General features: G+C 37.4%; 1 protein-coding gene across 1 annotated transcript in view; it reads right to left on the reverse strand.

Moving 5' to 3' along the window:
* Positions 1 to 219: 219 nt before the first annotated feature.
* LOC306847872 (voltage-dependent R-type calcium channel subunit alpha-1E-like) overlaps positions 220 to 15,386 on the reverse strand; it is a gene marked incomplete at both ends in the record, with an annotated part of 108,314 nt that continues 93,147 nt past the window's right edge. Inside the window, 17 exons of the mRNA XM_079382090.1 lie at positions 220 to 711; positions 1,320 to 1,495; positions 1,843 to 1,984; positions 2,801 to 2,929; positions 4,833 to 4,956; positions 6,316 to 6,422; positions 6,679 to 6,779; positions 7,001 to 7,108; positions 7,213 to 7,318; positions 9,397 to 9,493; positions 10,393 to 10,520; positions 10,801 to 10,969; positions 11,136 to 11,227; positions 11,368 to 11,433; positions 12,426 to 12,536; positions 12,780 to 12,872; positions 13,090 to 13,200. Coding sequence (XP_079238216.1) covers positions 220 to 711; positions 1,320 to 1,495; positions 1,843 to 1,984; positions 2,801 to 2,929; positions 4,833 to 4,956; positions 6,316 to 6,422; positions 6,679 to 6,779; positions 7,001 to 7,108; positions 7,213 to 7,318; positions 9,397 to 9,493; positions 10,393 to 10,520; positions 10,801 to 10,969; positions 11,136 to 11,227; positions 11,368 to 11,433; positions 12,426 to 12,536; positions 12,780 to 12,872; positions 13,090 to 13,200 — 2,352 coding nt within the window. The remainder of the gene's footprint in view (positions 712 to 1,319; positions 1,496 to 1,842; positions 1,985 to 2,800; positions 2,930 to 4,832; positions 4,957 to 6,315; positions 6,423 to 6,678; positions 6,780 to 7,000; positions 7,109 to 7,212; positions 7,319 to 9,396; positions 9,494 to 10,392; positions 10,521 to 10,800; positions 10,970 to 11,135; positions 11,228 to 11,367; positions 11,434 to 12,425; positions 12,537 to 12,779; positions 12,873 to 13,089; positions 13,201 to 15,386) is intronic.

A 15,386-nucleotide genomic window follows, 5' to 3' on the forward strand; every position in this document is an offset into this window, starting at 1 on the left:
ATCTTCAACCTCATTGTGCTCATGCTTGGACTGTTGATCATTTCAACATGTTTGCTGCTGTCCTTTCACCACAATCAGTTCTTTAGCATGGTTCTTCTGAGATGATTACACATCTCTGATCAGACTCCACATTCACAGACACACAAATAAACACACACAGGCATATTTTTTTCCTTAGATCCAGGCACAAAGTTCAGAGGCATCAGTCCAAATGTCAATCTAACACCGGTCATCCTCATCAGTGTCACTGAGAAGCTCGCAGCCTGACGTCCCCGACGTGGCTTGTGCTAGTCGTTTACGGAAATGTCCGTTAGGCACCTGCCAGGTGTGACGTAGTTGTGGAGCGGAGCTGATGGTGTTGGAGCGGCCTAGGCTGGTTGCCATGGCAGCCTCAAAAGTGAGAGTCTCTTCTACACCAATTGAGTCTGGACTGTTAACGTCCTCCTGCAGTGGCAGGTATGGCTCCGAGATGTAGCGGTGAGGGGTAGAGTGGGCCATGGCGGTGCCTGGCCCTGTCCCGGTTGGTTCCTCCCCTTCCTCTGCAGGCTGGGCCCGTGACCGAACCTCCCCTTGTGTGGGATGAGCGCGGCACACTAATGGAGAATAGGAGATGTGGGGCCGAGGCCGAGAAGGTGTCTGTGGGAGTTGACGGCGCCCTCGAGGCGTCCCTGAATCAGAAGTGGAGGGAACTGGGCTGCCTGAACTATTTCCCTATAGGGATAAGAAGAGATGGGGTAAATGATTATGGGTAAATAAAGTGAGAGAGAGTGAGAAAGAGAGAGCGAGAGAGAGAGGAATGAGATGATGGAGAGAAAAAATAAAGGCATAATTATGTACATAACTGTTCTGGTGTCTGTAAGATTTTGTAAACTCTTGGAAAGAAGTTTCTTATGCTCACCAAGGCTACATTTATTTGATCACAAATATGGTAAAAACAGTAATATTGTGAAAAATTATTACAATTTAAAATAACTATTTTCTATTTTAATGTATTTTAAAATGTAATTAATTTATTTAATGGCAAAGCTGAATTTTCAGCAGCCATTTCTCCAGCCTTCAGTGTCACATGATCCACCCAAAATCATTTTAATTTGCTGATGTGGTGATCAAGGAGCATTTCTTATTATAATCAATGTTTAAAAATGTTGTGCTTCTTAATATTTCTTTTGTGGAAACTGATGCATTTCAGGATCCAGCATTCTTTTATAAAATTAAAGTTCAAAACTGCATTTATTTGAAATCCTTAGTATTTCCTTTCCATAGCAAACACTAAATATTCTGCCAGGTCAGAGGGTGTGCACATGTGTTTGTGTCCTCACCTGTCTGAGGGTCGTGTGCTTCCTGCCCTCACTGGGCGATCGAGAGTGGCGTCTCTCCTGGGACTGACTCCTTTCCTCTGAGTTGCAGCGAGACACGTCTGGAGACAGCAGGTGTCTTCTCTCTTTAGACCGTCCTCTCTCTTTGTCCACTGGCTCCCGCAGGTTTGACCTGACAGCTGCACATGCACAAGCATAAGCGCACAAGCATAAGCACATGTTAAGACAAGTGCAGACACAAAAACACACGCATAAATGCGGCCATAGCCTGGGCATCTTCATAAAGCACTTGCACATACGTATATCAATACTGGTCCTGGGGACCCAGCATTCTGCAAATTTTGTATGTCTCTCTCTTATTTGATACACTCAATTTATGGAGCTTTCAACTGATGAGCTGATGATCTGAATCAGGTGTGTTAAATGGGAGAGACCCCCAAGACTGGGACTGAATTATGTTTTTCAATACTAGTTTTGACTTGGTACCAAAGTACCAGTACTTTTGACATCCCTATTGCAAACTGACCTCTAAAGCTTCTTTGCCTGGGTCTTTCCAGTCGGTCTGGGCTCACCCTCTCCAGCGAGAACTCTTCTTGCCAGTCACCGTTCACACACTGATCACCGATTGTGGAGAACGAGCGCTTCATCAGTTTGCTCTCTGAAGACAACGGCTGTACGTGCACAAGATACAAAAACACATAGAGAACAAACAAAACACGCACACAAACCCCAAGAGCACATGCATCAACAAACAGAACACAAAAACAGAGACAAAAATTAAACAAATTCTTTTTATGCTGTAAGATTTACACATTCTCGCTTTGAAACTGTACATAGTGACATTACACTAAACAATGTAAATGAAATGAGTTCGTATATAAAAAAGGTTTCTGAACTGAGCTCTTAACAAAGACAACCACCACCAACTTACATTCCCTGCTGGAAAAAACTGGTTGGGCAAGCTGGTTAAAATGGTTTGTTTCTGGTAGCTGCTTACACCATAGGTCCCAACTAAATTAACCAAGGTGGTCCACCAGTTTTAAACAGACTGACCTTGGGCACACCAGTTAATCACCATCTAAAACATTTTACCCCAAATAAATCATATATAATATTAATAATTATTTTATACACTGATAATATATCAATATTTATATAACTTTTATATTTATATAAATGATCAAAACTATTTTTAAATAATCATATATGTTTATATAACTAGAATATTTTCAGAATTCATATTTTAAACACTATGATTCCATATTAATTATCTCAGAGGTTTTGCTACATAAACATGTTACCAAACCAAATCAGAAGCTGGTTTTAGTTTGATTTTCCAGCAGGGTTACACATTACATTCCCACCAAATCACAAACTACACCTTTCGACCCACTGCTTCCATTCCCTCTTTGGGATCAACGGCAACACTGACGCTAACCACAGAGCAGCTAGTTATCGCTAGGCTAAGCGAACACAGGTGGTACCTGTGGCTCTATCGCCAGGCGCGGCATGGAAGAGGCTCGGATAGAGACGCCTCTCCATGGCACTTGCAGAGGATCGGCCTGCATGCTAGTGGGGCACAGCACACTGCTAAATTCTTTGTGCTCTGGCACCTACGCAGTTAGAAAGAGAAAAAACGGGGAGGAGGGAAAGACATTCAGTCCACAGTAGCTTTAAAGTCCCATTCACACCAAGAGCGATAACAATAGCTATAACGATAACTATATTTGCGTTCACACCAGCATTGTTTTTTTATAAGCTTACACACTCTAGTTTTAAAATTAACGAACAACGATGTAAGTGACCTGCTGCTGCTTTATGTTTCACAAAGACACCAAAGGAGAAACCGATATGCTACATAAGATAAAAACGAAAGAGTTAAGAGAATCCGTCATTCTGCTAATAGAGTTTTGCGTTTGAAGACAAATTTTAGTCAGTATCAGTTTTTGCTGTTGCATTTATTTGATGCATTTGGCTTTAACCAGCAGATGTCTTCAGCATGCCTTGTTTTGATCATATCAGTAAATCTAGCTAGTGTAATCTATCTGATTTAACATTGAATTTAGCTAATGCAGTCAATGTAGTGGAATAAAAATAACAGTCTTTTTCAAACTCCAAATGAGGCAAGATAATGTTGTCGAAACTAGTGCTATATACATGAGGTAGTTTTATGTTTTCATGTTACTCTGTAGAACTTCTTCGCAATGTATTCTGCTATTTTAATGCACAAGCCCTATACATTCAAATGAAGTCTGTCATTGTTTTATTGTTCATCAGCTGTAAAAAGTTGTTCTGAAATTGATCCCAACAATATTGTTTTCCTATATTGTTATCGTTTCCTATTCTCCTAAATTTAGAATAATTTTTAGAACATGCTGTTTTTTGTGTGAACAGGCCTCAAATATCATGGCACCAAGTGTGTCATTGTTAGGAATGGACACAGAATAGAGATGCAAGGTTATGTACTAAAGCCAAAATAACTTGGCTAATCTTATACTCCTTTTTTAGGAGCAAATACGTATTTATAGATAAAAAAAGATAAGTTTGTATCCTAAAATGTCATAGAGGAAAAGTAAAGTGGCAAGAGGGAAGCACTATAAGCACAACATAGAGCCAATACGTATAAGCAACTCAAAGGGGGTGTAGAAAGTTTCAAAGCAGAAGCCACACATATTGGGCATACACACAAGTGCTCTTGCACAAAAGAGCTCCAAACATAAACCAACTTAAAATCCCATAAGACATCTAGTGTTATATCACAGTTCATGGCAGAGAGGCAAAGAAAAAGCTACCAGGAGGGGTAGAAAATAAGAATACAGATAAGAGCACAGAAAGACATCTAAGCTTGTGTATAACTGCTCACTGGTTATATAAGTGCTGGAAGTTATCTGGACCTGGCAGTCTAACCTTGAGAAACCACATCAATACACCCTTCCAAACCTTGAAAAATCAGCTCTCTAAAATCTCTCCCTTTACAAGGCCAGAAGGCAAATAATAAAGGGATGACAATAAAGCTGCAAATGTGAAAACAAAATGAGTTAGGAAAAGTAGAAGCATCATGCAGGATTGTGAATCAGGGAGGTGATGTCCATGCAGATGACTTTCTGAAAGATTAAATATCAATGTCAATTACAGTCTGTGCTTTGCTAATCATATCTAAAAATTAAGACTGACAATTTTGTTTCACTTTTCTATTCCTAAAACTTTTACAAATGGATCAGTGATTGGCTGTGTGGTATTCAGACCCTGTTACCATTTGTATCAGTTTTCCTAACTGAATTATTCATAAATTACAAGGGAATTGACTGTGAATGAGCCTGAATTCACATACAGTTTGAGAATTTTAAATAGATTGTGAATATTGAATGTTGTTTCAGAAACATAAAGTTGCTATCAGGTATTCCATGCACATGTATAAAATAATGAATAAAACACATCATGCAAGACATGTCAAGGCATACTGTGCCAGTATACCTAAGGTGAGATGTATTTCTTTCTGTATTTAGTTTCTCCTACCATACTCTGAGGCTGATACTGGTGTTGGTATTCATCCCTCTCTTCCATGCTGTCTTGGGCCAAGGGCCGCATGAAGAGATCTTGAGGGGAGATGGGACTCAGTGCCACAAACCCACCTCTACTCCTGAGGAAACAACAGAGAAACATGTCAATTATGCTCATGTTGGCTTGCACCACAAACACGACCACAAATAGGTTGCAAACAGTGGGTACAAATATTGGTATTTTTAGCACAATTCATTTAAAATGTTTGCGACTTTGCGATTGAATATAATCAAAAAGATCAAGACCTCAAGCTGGGACAGGCCAAAATGATCATTTTAAGAAGGGGGATATAAACATTTGATGCATAAAAAAACATATATTTTTTTCATTATATAGCATAACATTTAATCGACAGGTAAATTGTATGTTATGTAAAAGTATATAAAACATAAAAACTTTTATCACAAAAACTGTGATAAAGAATTGTGTCTGTAAAATATTGCACCGTATTGTATATATAGTGTACATAACGGTGCAGACCAGGGTTATTATTAACCATAACTATATAAGCTAAAACTAAAACCATGACCATATTAATATATTTCAGGTAGTTGCCAAAGCAACATTTCTCATTTGAATTTAATTTAAGCTGTACTTTAAGTACTAAAACAAACTAAAATAAATTAAAACTCAAATTATAGAACTACTGTATATAGATATATTAAAAAACTATATCAATGATACTAAAATAACACTGTGTCACGAATCCGGTTAGTGGTCTTTTGTCCCACTCGCCATCAAAGGTCGCTCTTCCATCAAATTGACTCTCACACCACACAGACTGTTACATATTACCCTGGACTGCATTTCCCATCATTCATTGCACTAAGTACACACAGCTGTCTCAATCACACACTCACACCTGAGAACTATAACACAATCACACACCCTACTTAAACCATGGACTTTCTTTCACAGATCGCCGAGTATTGTTCTGCATATAGCACTCCCCTAGTGTTAGCTGCCTTACCGAGCCATTCTGTGTTTATGTTTAGTCTTATGTAATGTTCTGCATTTATCACTCACCTAGTGATAGCTGCTTTACTGAGTCTAGTGTCCTTGTTTCCTGTTTTCTGATTCCTGCCTGTGTATCTTGGATTAACCCTTCGTCTTTCCGTTTGGACTCTGTTTGCCCCTGCTTGGACTATTCCTCCTGTACTCAGATTACCCCTCTTGTCAAGCCCTCTGGATATTGTTCGCCAATCAAAGACCCACGCTTGCCCTAGGATTACTCTTGTGTCTTGCCTGTGCCATACCCGTTTGCTGTTGTTTGACCCTGCCTGTGATTTGACTATGTTTATTAATAAAAGCTTGCACTTGGATCCGCTTGCCTCACGCCTCGTCGGCTCCGTTACACACTGGTTCAGACCGATACAGGATGAATGTACTGTAAGTACACACACACACACACACACACACACACAACATGTACAATTACAGGGCAGATCCTGCACTGTGGGTCAGGAATGGCAGAGCTTTGGCACTGCAGAGAATGTCCTGTGGCAGTGAAGAGGCATCCATGCGTTGGAACATCGGTGCATGTTTCTGGAAGAAAACATTAGATGGTCAGCACAGTGATCCAGTACCCCAAAAAACAGTGCATCTTTTTCAGCTTTAGGAAGTTTACATTTCAAATTGAGATACAAAGGTTTTTTTATGTCATGTCTTTAGTAAAATGAACAGTATCTATATAGTTATATTTATGGCAAAGGCAATGTTGCATATATAAACTGTTTCAACAGGCATGAAAAGTCTTTAGCTCTGAAGTTCTAGTGCTGTGGAAAGTAAAAGACATCTTTACCTGTTCCTCAAGTTGTTGCCGGAGCTTCTTAGCTTTGTTCTGCTTGTAGTAGTCCATGATCATCATGGCTGCATAAATCTTCCCAATTGTCATGTCACTGGCTGAAAGAAATATTTGTTTGTTGTAGAAGACTAAGATTTCTAAGCCGGCTGCAAATTACACTCATTTCCAGGGGAGTCAGTCGGCACCCCTAGTGGCCAATAATGGCACCACAAGCTAAACTGACAAGTCCAAGGTGAATTATACTCAAATGTAAACAACAACAAAAAAATGCTGTTAAATCTTTAAGAAAATATTTAAAAATATATTTGCTCACTCTCACCTTTGTGGATGGGTACAAGCAGATCAAGAGATTTCTGGGAGAGGTGTGGCCAGATGACACTGATTTCTTTCTGCAATTCTATCTCCATCTGACCCCTGTCTTCACCCCCTGTTACACAAAGACCATTTAACTAATCTTACTCTGGGGGAAAAAAAAGACAAATCACAGGATGTTTGATTTTTACAAAACTGAAAATTAGCAGTAGTGGCAACCTCGAGCGATTTTAATGTCCAGCGCTGTGCGTATCAGTGCCATAAGAGTGGAGGTGAAGTGGACGGACATGTCTTCATCCACTGGCATGTTCATCAGAACCAACCGCTGAGAGAAAGTCACCATAATGACAGAAGACAATTGAAACACAAGCATTGCAAAGCTTGGCAGTGAGCATGTTTTTAAAATAGTGATCTAATAGTCATCTAGGCTTATTTGTCTTTTAACTTCTACAGTTAATACTAAGAAGACATCACAACATCACACATTCATGCACACAGTTGAAATACAAATACTGGATAGAGACAGATGAGAGATTTATGCATTGAAATTGGAAAAGGATCACACTTTATGAATATGCCCTTTGCAATATGTCTTTAACACTGGAATAAATGTCAGGGTTATGACAGTGTTTTGAAGACGTTAAGGTGACATATTCAAATAAAGTATCATTGGTGGATGTACAGGGACTTCACGGTAGGATGAAAAGACAATGACAAAGAATAGCATCACTGATCTTCTACAAATTATAATATAGCTATATGTATTGCAATTATTTGAAATACAGTGTTCCTAAAACACTTAAGTTACTCAAAATGTCACTGCATTAGTTAGAAAAATAAAACCAAGTGCAAACTTTTAGCGAACTTGCGTTTCACAAATCATTCTCACTTGGTTCAATATGCTTTTACATAATGAAAAGATACAGAATTAATATTCTTTTAGGTTAAAGTGTCCAAATACATCTTGGGGGCACTGTAACTACAGCTCTGAGCTTGAGCCTCTTGAAATCAAGCAGACTTCATTCAAACTGTAATACTGCAGACTACCTTATACGCCACTTTGGAGGGGCATTTCTTGCCCAGGCCAAGCGGTGGCGACATGCAGGTCAGCATCTCGTACATATCAGTGTAATGAATACGGCCACTAGGAGGGGGCAGTCACCAGGGGCAATGTGATGAGGAGGAGGAAGAATTGGGCATTCCCAAGGAACGAGGGAGGAGAGGAAGTTTGGCATAGAGGAAAAAGGAAACAACAGAAAAGATAGAGGGAGAAGGAAGAGACAGGAAAGGGAAGGTCATTTTAATGTGTTTCATATGTAAGAAAAGAAAAACTGTCAAAAAGGGAAACTGATTAAACACAGAGGTGAGGTCAGGTGGAGGTCTTTCTATGCAATGTCGGCATAGAAGAGGCTAAAGGAGAGAAAATATTAAAACAGCCAAAGATCTGATGAGTCAAGCAGGTGGATCTGAGGATTTGACTGGCTGCATTGAAAAGGAAGCACTACTATTATAATTAGTTAATAAACATTAACCCACAAGGGGCATTGTGCTTAGAGTCAGAAATTAGCAACAGCTCTGGTTAAAAATGGCAGCAAAAAAAATAAATTACTGGCTGTAATCTAATTTTTGTTAATGTATTTAATGTGTGTATAAATTATGTATATATATATATATATATATATATATATATATATATATATATATATATATGTGTGTGTGTGTGGGTGACTAAATATAATATATAAATATAATATATAAATACATAATTGTTATATGTGTAAGATTAAATATATAAATTATATAATTCTAATACTAAATATAAAATTATAAAAACATTTTTTTTTTATAAAAGTAAAAAATATGCCCTCATTAAGTAAAAACTGCCAAATAGCAAATATTTCCCCTTTAAAAATATAAAGTTAATTTATAAAAATAATGTATGTCAGGGGAGAGATGAGCATAATGTTCTCTTGATTTACAAACAGGTGAGGCAATGGCGAACATGAGGAGTCTGCCCTCCTCTAACCTAAAACCCATTTATGCAATAATGTTCAATAAAAGCCCCAAATCCAATTCAGACACAGAGAGACTGAATCCCTACTGACGTCCATTGGCAGTGTTAGATATTATCTAATGGAGTTCACTGATGGATGGCTCTCAGTGTCATTAACTGCAGGAGTTATTCACACTTCAGGAGAAAGACACAGGCCAAGGGGATGAGCTGTCTCTCTGTGCGCTGAGCTCTTGTCTCTGCCAGTCTTTGACCCGGTGGAAAGTAGCACTGGAGTAGCTCACGGAAACGAGAAGGGGGTGACGGGTGTTATCTAGTGAAGAAGTGGGGAATGATAAAAGGAGAGGAGGAGAGGGAGGCAGAGGGGTAGTTTTTTTGTGGGTGAGCCAAACCTTGCATGCCACCCTGTAGGGACAATTCTTTCCAAAGCCCAGTGGAGGTGATATTGTGCGTATTACTTTGTACATCTCCTTATAGTGTAGTTTTCCACTGGAGAAGGAAATACTGGCCGTTAACAGTAAATTAGACAACTTTAAGATAAATGTAGTAGGTTATTTTTCATGAAATACATTTTAAAGGAGTCATACCATACATCAGTGAAGTTTTTCAATGGTATCTCACAGCAATTCGTACGTATTTTTCGAGGTGGCTAATTTGTACGAATTCGTACAACCTCCTTCGTACGATTTAGAATGATTTGTCTAAACCCCAGTGATGGGTAGGTTTAGGGGAGGGGTTAGGTGTAGGTCATTTGCACAAATTCATACAAATTGGAAACTCATAAATATGTAAAAAAGACTTAGCAAAAATCGTATGAATTTGTACAAGTGAGGTCGTACGAATTCGTACGAATTAGCCACCTCGTAAAATATGGGCTGAGTTTTTTGCACCAAAACCATGATATAGCTATTCCATTTTACACCCTTTCTCTGAATTGTAGAATCAAACTGCTGAAATTTTGCAGTTGTAATTTTCAAAGTAAATGCTCAGACAACCATTTTCTGCAGGTTAGTGTCAGTAAATGAGGTCCAAATTCAGCAAGAGTTTGCTTTCTTAGTGTACTTAACTGTTTGTACTTAAAAGTGAAAATTCCTCATGATATGACCCCTTTAAATAATCCTGCAGGGTTACAAATTAGTGCAAAGAAAGAAACAGAAACATTAATGACAATTACAAAGCAAATTTCCCTGTACATTTTAAAAATATGACATTCATTAGGCATAGTTTTAAAAAAGTTGTACATAAACAGTTGTATGTATTTATAAATACCTTATAATCAATTAAATATTATGTTGCAGAATGAGAAAACAATATCTTTTTTTTTTTTTTTTTTTTACATCTGTGTTGCATGTGATCAACTGAAAGGAGTGGAAAGCTGTATCTCTCACCATGCTGCACGGTCATACTCTCCCCAGATCCGTACAAACTCATCCAAGTGGTGAGGACCCAGAATGGATGAGTCACGTGTCAGGTACTCAAAATTATCCATAATCACGGCCACAAACAGATTTAACATCTAAAAGAGAGTTAGAGATGTGAAAATAGAAACAGCGAAATAGACAGAAAAGCAGAAAGGTATTCAGAGTGAGCTTCAGAGTGTTAAGCAGTATGGATATTCATGTTTTCAATTATACTAGTTTCATTCTAATGTATTTTTTAATTATTTTTTTTTTCCCATTTTAAAATCTCTCCATATATATTTTGTGCCAAAAAAAATTGGATTTGGTAGTATAGTTTTTGAGTGTACAGGTTTGTAACAGTGAGTATTTGCGTCATTAAAATGAATTGCGTCTCACCAGAAAAGAACTGAAGAAGATGAAGGAGACAAAGTAGAAGTATGCAAAGTCGGTACCACAATCTTTTTTCTCTTTTGTTGTTGAGTTGTTGAGAGACTCATCTTTTTCACATTCCTTCTCTCCTAAACATGATAGCATGATGTCCTGCCATGACTCACCTGTTGCACTCCTAAACACACACACACACACACACACACACACACATCATAAATTAAGTCACATTTATCCATCCCCAAAGGGTGGACTGCTTCACTGTATTAGTTTCCAATTAAAATAATTAACATACCATAAAATGTAGCACTCATTTTTTTACAACAAAAAGAAGTTAATCTTACCTAAACAACAGCATGAGTGCACCAAAAAATGTCTTAAAGTTATTGTGTTCGTTGATATGGCTTTTTGGATTTAGCTTGATGTTGCCGAATACCTTTAGTGAGATTACAAACACATAAAAGGTGTCTGTCACATTTTCAGGCTTAACGAGGTAAAGTAAGAAAAACAAAACAAAGGAACAGATAGAGAGAAGAATATAAAGATGGACAGTCTCGGGACAAAGACAACCTTTACCTGCATGCCAATGATGGCATAGATGAAAAACAGCATGGCGATTAGCAGACAGACATATGGAAGAGCCTGTAAGACGAATCTCATGTTAAACACTAAACTCTAAAATAAATATTAAATTATATTTACATTTCCTGATGAAAATACCTGTGCTTGCAAAGCAGTTAAAAAATAATGTTCAAGTTTAAGGTAAAATGACAGTTTGAAATACAGATGAAATGGTTCTCTTTCCATTAATAAACTATGTAACCCAGATGCTTGATAAAGACCCATCATTATTCAATAATGTGCAAATATTACAATTACATAACTGCTGGTACTGAATAGCAAAAACTTACTCAATAGCAAGAAAAAAGTACATAGCTTACAAAAAATACACAGCAAATTAAAGTTGAAATTATCTACAGTCCAAAACTTTGAGTGGCTTTTATGAAACTGCACAACTGCAGAGCTCTCAATTTATTCTCTAAAAGAAAATATTTTATAATAAGCAGCTTTGGTTCAAATAAAAGCAAACAGAATGTTTAGAAGTTGAAAAAAGAAGAATAAGGCCCCAATCAGACAGAACGCGTTTTCAGGTTTGAACACATAAGGCGCACCACACTGCCTTTTTTGGTTGATTTTTATTTTATTTAGAAAAGAGCAGTGCACTGTATCTTTTTATGTTGCCAGGCACCTACCGAATCAGCTGTCCTGTCAATCTAATCAAGGATTAGCAAGAGCGCTCTAAAATCTTTGGTTTGCTCTTAAGTAAACTTTCATATTAGCAGAAGCTTAAAAATGCAGCCTCGCGACAGCCACCACAAATTTCTCCTCCATCATTGCAGTCTCTGGACTTCCCAAGCAACTGTAAACTTTTGTCACCACAACTGAAGGCTTGCCTCTCCATTCATTCGATTGGACAATCGAAAAAACCACGAATGACGTCAGACGCTTTTTTTTCAAATTCAGGTGCTTTTTCAATTCAAAAAAGGTGCCTCACACTGCAAAAAAAGCTTTCTGTCTGATTGGGGCCTAAGGCATTTCAATGCAGTGCTACTGCAGTAAAAGCCATGTCTGACCTTGAAAGACTGGACAAAAGTCCAAAGCAGAATACGAATGGTGTAGCCCTGGCGCAGAAGTTTAATCAGCCGAGCTGCCCGGAATAACTTCAGAAAGCCCATATTAAAACTCTGCAAACCAATCAGAGCACAGAGGTTATTGTTTATGAAAATACATACTGGACACAAACCAATCTGAATACAAAGGTCACTGCTTGTTGAAATAAATACTGAGCACATAGCAATCACAAAGGAGCTTGCTCGTGCAAATAAATACTGGCTAAAAAGCAATTAGAATACAGATGTAATTGCTCATGCAAATGACTACTGCCCACAAAAAACACATACTGTATATGAGGCTGATTGATTTCTCACTTTTGCCGTGTGGACTTTGTCAACCACAATTTCAGTGATGCTTCCTAGAACTGTGATGAAGTCAAATATATTCCATGTGTCTCTAAAATAATTCTGAAAGATATAAAAGTAATAATGAATGCTAGAAATGCATTTCATTGTATATATCCATATTTATTCTATATTTAATGTAAACACTATGCTTTGGCAATACATTGTAACAACTGTCATGCCAATAAAGCACATACAGAATTGACTTGAACTGAATTGAATTGAGAGAGAAAGAGAGAGAGAGAGAGAGAGAGAGATCATATTCCCAGTGTGTGCTTACCATAATACCAAATGCCAGGATCTTGAGAACACATTCCACAGTGAAAATAACAGTGAACACAGTGTTGAGGTATTTTAGAACATTGTCATAGCCATCAATAGGGTCATGATGCTGATAGAAAGCAAAAACAGAGAGACAAACAGAAAGGTTTTATTTTTCATTAGTTTTATATATAACTTATTTTTTACCCATATGTCTACCCATATATCTGCCCATTTCTACGCATATATCTATCCAATGTTGACCTATATACCCATGTTTACCCATATATCTACCATCTATCCATGTCTACCCATATATGTAGATACCAACAAAACCACTCTTATATCTATTTACCCATGTCTACCCATATACATGTCTATCCATATATATACACCCGTATATATACCCATATGTATATTCATCTATCCATCTATCTATCTATCTACATCCTAGCAAACATTCAAAACACCTTAGCTATTTTTTGGTAATGTCCCAACAACCACCAATAATGCCTTAGCAACTGTCTAGCAACATAACACCCAAGCAGCAAAAGGCTTGCAACTTCCACCCAAAACAGCTTAGCAACCAGAAAATCACCAAAGCAACCACCTAGAAACCAGGGCCACTGAGAAAGAGAGTTGTGTCATCTCCATTCACTCCAATAGACCATTTTGTTTTTTATGGCAATGGCGGCTCATGGAGCCTCTCGATAGTTATTGGAACTTATTGCCAAATACTATCAGCACACTTGCAGCAGAAGAGACCATTGTCTGGGACAAGTCTACTGGATTAGACAGCAATGCATAACAAAACAAATCAATAAACAGCCTATTACGGTAATTGTAAAATCAATTCTGTTAATGCAGTTTCATCTATCGTTGTGTAATTCGAGAAAAGGCTTCTTCTGAACTTCCTATGGGTGTGATTTTTGTGGAAAAGAGCAAACACCAAAGTATGATTACATCACTTTTTTTTTTACTGTTGTTGTAGTCTTTACAGCCATATTCACAGCCATATTTAACAGCCTTATTTAGATTGTTACCCCTGCGAGGACATTCAGATGATGCCAACTCTCAAACATACAAAAGTGCCTTTTTTTTTTTGTAACATTACTTTGTATTTTTACAAGGACAACATGATATGTGGATTATTATAAATTTATTAATAAATGCTGTAAATACTGCTGTAAATACGTGTATTTGTAAATACTGTAAATACTGCTATAAATGTGTAAAACAATGTCTTAAATTTTTTGAAATTTTGATGTATTATGAATTCATTTATATATCAATAGATGAGGGGTGCTTAAGAATAAAAATATTAAAGTATAACTATTTAATTTAATCTTATATTTCATTTATTTACAACAACGTGCCATTAAGATTAATTGGACCCTCAGTTACCATGACTCATGAGATTAAAAAACCACAATGAACATTTAAACTTGACTTGAGAAACAACAACAACATGATCTTTAACCATGGTAACTTAAAATGTTTAAAAAAAAACACTGATATAACGTGCTATTTAAATGTTATAAATAAACGCATTAATTGGCTACAGATGACCAAAAATCACAGTTCTGTCTCACTCTATGTATTACAATTTTTTGCCATGAACTTTTTATGTCTATATGAATCAGATGACGATCAAATTTCTGCTTAGCAATGTCTTGGCAACGGCTTCGTAATACAAATATGCAAAGCACTAAGAGCCAACTTCAAATCTTTCTTAAAACTGCCCAAATATTCAAACAACTTAAGATCTAGGCCTAATTACAAAACAGACAATCCTTTTCTACTAATGTCACTTGTGCTGTGCAGGCTTACAAATAATGTTAAGCAATAGCCAAAGCTATTTACAGTAAGCATAATTTTACACATATTCAGGTCTGGAGCCATTCTAATATGGACACCCACAAAACCTGGATGGATGCTAGTATGCCAATAAAGCACTTTGAAAATTGAAACTGAAAACTAAATGAATAAGACGGACAGAGAGGAAGGAAGCTGTTCAGACTTCAGTACAATAGCTAAAAATATCTGTGCTCTATTACTCTGTCTGTGCTTCAGTGTTAGGCAGACCACCACAGACATGAAGACTAGTGGAGGCCAACCTCTAACTCCAGGTGAAATTAGTCACGGGAGATGTCAGGCTAAAGCTAATGAGGAGAAGTTAAATAGTGGCTGGTGCTTCAGATCAATATTTAATAAGCTGTGACTCATGACTGTCTGGTTTTCTAGAAGTATCACAGACCAGGGGTCACCAGCAGGGGCTGAAAAACAGCTAAATCAACCCAATTTATTTTGACAAAT

This window comes from Barbus barbus (genome assembly GCF_936440315.1).
Source record: "Barbus barbus genome assembly, chromosome: 28".
Lineage (NCBI taxonomy): Eukaryota > Metazoa > Chordata > Actinopteri > Cypriniformes > Cyprinidae > Barbus > Barbus barbus.